This window comes from Andrographis paniculata, unplaced genomic scaffold (assembly GCF_009805555.1).
Source record: "Andrographis paniculata isolate CXL003 unplaced genomic scaffold, ASM980555v1 Contig98END, whole genome shotgun sequence".
NCBI classification, from domain to species: Eukaryota; Viridiplantae; Streptophyta; class Magnoliopsida; order Lamiales; family Acanthaceae; genus Andrographis; species Andrographis paniculata.
In genome coordinates this window covers 2,546,409-2,549,403 of record NW_026137637.1, presented here as the reverse complement: position 1 = coordinate 2,549,403, position 2,995 = coordinate 2,546,409, and the positions used below count along the sequence as shown (strand labels likewise).

Below are 2,995 nucleotides of genomic sequence, written 5' to 3'. Positions count from 1 at the left end.
AAACAATGAAAATCCTGCTCATGGGAAACTGATGAGAGATTGAAAGAACAGCAGCATGCATTAGAACTACTTTCAGAATCCAAAAACAAAAAGGCAATGGCCGAGGCTGAGGCTGAGGCTACAACTGATAACATTAGCATTTAGAAAGGCTCCAAAGATTTTCCAGCGCAAAAAAAAAAAAAAAAAAAATCACAATTTTGTTGAAGTGAAAATGATCCGGAAAACTGATAATTAGTGTAAAAATGTTTACTTTACAATAGCTGGGAACCAAAAAAGATGTTGGCGAAATCTTATTTTGTTCAAACAAAATTCATCAATCATCATTTAATTTGTATATCTAGTGGAAAAATTGAAATTTTAACTGTATACTTATGATCAAATATAACACAGAACAAAAGTAATAATTGATCCCAATACAGAATTCAATTTGCAATTTTCCCATAAGAAATACACAAGTTTATCTAGATATTTTAAAAAATTTTGACATTATTAATTTTTTTGAAAAATATCTCCAAAACTTCTGCCTAAACAAATTATTACTCCAAGTTTTGAATCAAAATAGCATAAAATCGTAGTTGCATCATTACAATGTTCGATACTTACAGGTTAGATTCAAAGAAGAGCAATGAATCTAATTAGGTTAAAGTTTAAATCCAACATCACATAATTAATTATATATTAATTAATTACTGTGTAAAATGTCGTGGTAAAATCAAGAAAGCAATGTAAGATTGCTCATCAATGGAGGATATAAGATAACATAACATCTAACCTTGTTTCTCGACGATTCCTATGGGCTATCCATTTTCTCAATTGTACGCCGGCGGTGGAGCCCAAAACACATCTTGCGGCGGCGCCGGCGGAATTTGGCCGTTGGGGAGCAAATTATACGAGGGTATCGACGATCCCTTGGGGGGGCTAGCTTCCATGTCCACGGCGGCGCCGCCGCCGGATTCATGTTGCAATTGCATTGCGTCACCGCCGGCGGCGGCGGCGTGATCGGAATCGTCCTCCAACGGCAGCCTTTCATACGTGGCGTTTGTGAAAGTGGCGGCGATGATCATCACCGGTCCGGAAGCGGTCAGCGCGCCGGCGACGGTTCCGCCGACGACCTCCCCCTGACCGCCGCTCAAGTAGACGGTCAGACCGGCGGCGCCCGGCGGCGACGGCGCGGGCAGGAAAGCGCCGGAGAGGGACAGAATCTCGAAGCGGCCGTGGAGGGGGAGCACGCCGCCGGGCGCCGCCGGCTGGTGCAGCGTGACGTTGGTGACGATCCCCGTCCCGCTGAGCACGGAAACGCCGCAGTGGCGGCGCTGCGCGAAGGCGGCGATGCTCTCGGCGATGTCGCTGCCGCTGCCGATTTCCAGCACGTGGCTCCGGAGGGCATTAGGGCTTTCTTTCGTCAACACAATCGGCGGCTTCGGCTTGTTCTTTGACCCCGCCGGCCGCCCCCTCGGCCGCCGCCCGGAGCTCGACGACGACGGCTCCGACAGATCTCCGGCGGGGTTCTGATCATCCTCCTCCTCCCTATTTTCATAATTATTATTATTATTATTATTATTATTATTATTATTATTATTCTTGAGATGAGAAATCCCCAAATTTCCTGCCCACCATCTGTTCGCCATAGCGCCTGAAAAAAAAAAAAAGGGGAAAGAAATTTAACCTAAAATGGGATCGAAGAAGTGAAATCGACAGAGCAATTTAATTAACAATTTCATTTCCGACAAAATCTATTTTTTTATTTATTTCTTTACCCAAATTGGTTGAACAAACTCTCGACACTTTTCTTTTAATTTCTTGTTCGATGAAGCAACCACATTTATTCACCAAATTCTTGTCAATCGCTTTCTTCCTCCACTCTCACTCTACAACTAAAAAAACCCATTTCTTAACCCTAACTCAAAAACAGTAAAAGAAACCGAATTCGAAAGGGCAAATAGAGATCTAATTAACATGGAATTGGTACAAAAGAAAATCAAGAACACGAATTCATGTAAGCAAAACAAAATTAAAACACAGTAATTCAAAACCCTAGAAATTAAGGCAAATAATAACCAGAATACAAAATTGAAACCTACCTACTCGTAAAGACTGACGATTCGTTTTATGTGTCTGGCGGTACGGTTGTCTAGGCTATTTGTGGGTTCCTTCGTAACGAGGGTTTCTTACAGGAATTCGTTAAAAAGATAGAGAGAGATAGAAAGGAGCTAGGACAGTGTAAGTACATATATCTATGTATGGAGTGCAGGTTAATTTGGGGGTGCCAAATACAATTAAAGCCCCCCTGCCATTGTAGAGTGAGTGAGTGGGATGGAGTACAGTAGAGTAATAGTATAGGTGAAGATATGGGAGTTGGATCTCGAGAATGCGATAAAGATGAGAATCTGTGGCCCCCACCCCGAAAAAGAGGAGAGAGATAGAGAGAGGGGGGTGTGGGGCGACGTGCGCACGGGGACAAAGCTTGCTGTCGCTGTCGGGTCGGGTCGGGTAGGGTAGGTATCGAATGCCAATGTCTGAAACGGCTGAGCAGAGCCACCAATAATTCCGGTCGCTCCATTTGACGGTGCGGTTGCAGGGATAATACATTCGTTTCTTTGTAAATGTAGGTAGGTAAGAGGATCTTTATGCAATTAGGGTTAGTTTTTTTTGTTGATTTCATTAGCTATTACTTATTACTTTATTCGATTAATTAATTTAATTAGATGAACATATTAACTTTTGTTTTATAGTCTTTATACCTTTTTTGGGTCACAAACTTTTTTTTATACAATTTTTAATATATATTTTATTATTTTATAAAAAAGAAAATTAACAATATTTAAAATAAAATATTATTTTTATTTTATCGACATAATTTTTTATACCTCATATAAAAAAAATATATCAAAATACTGAACAAACAAATCTTTAGTAAATAAGTGTTTGATATATTTTTATTTTGATAATATGGAAACCCACAAGCATTGGTATGACACCCGGCCCGCAAGCCATG

General features: G+C 40.9%; 1 protein-coding gene across 3 annotated transcripts; it reads right to left on the bottom strand.

Annotated features, from left to right (window-relative positions):
• Nucleotides 1-664: 664 nt before the first annotated feature.
• LOC127243715 (AT-hook motif nuclear-localized protein 15-like) lies at nt 665-2,328 on the bottom strand. 3 transcript variants are annotated; one of them, XM_051263867.1, is made up of 3 exons: nt 2,082-2,328; nt 1,758-1,874; nt 665-1,633 (listed from the first exon to the last, which is right to left on the bottom strand). In XM_051263867.1, exon 3 carries the CDS (start codon nt 1,626-1,628, stop codon nt 810-812), a length of 819 nt encoding a protein of 272 aa, XP_051119824.1. In that variant the 5' UTR covers nt 1,629-1,633; nt 1,758-1,874; nt 2,082-2,328; the 3' UTR covers nt 665-809. The 3 variants fall into 3 exon arrangements, with proteins under 3 accessions (XP_051119824.1, XP_051119827.1, XP_051119823.1); XM_051263870.1 differs by lacking the exon at nt 1,758-1,874 and having other exon boundaries at nt 2,086-2,328; XM_051263866.1 differs by lacking the exon at nt 1,758-1,874 and having other exon boundaries at nt 2,082-2,327.
• Nucleotides 2,329-2,995: the final 667 nt, after the last annotated feature.

Bases quoted from the DNA above. Each gene is read 5' to 3' on its own strand.
- LOC127243715 (XM_051263867.1), bottom strand. From the start codon at position 1,628: ATGGCGAACAGATGGTGGGCAGGAAATTTGGGGATTTCTCATCTCAAG.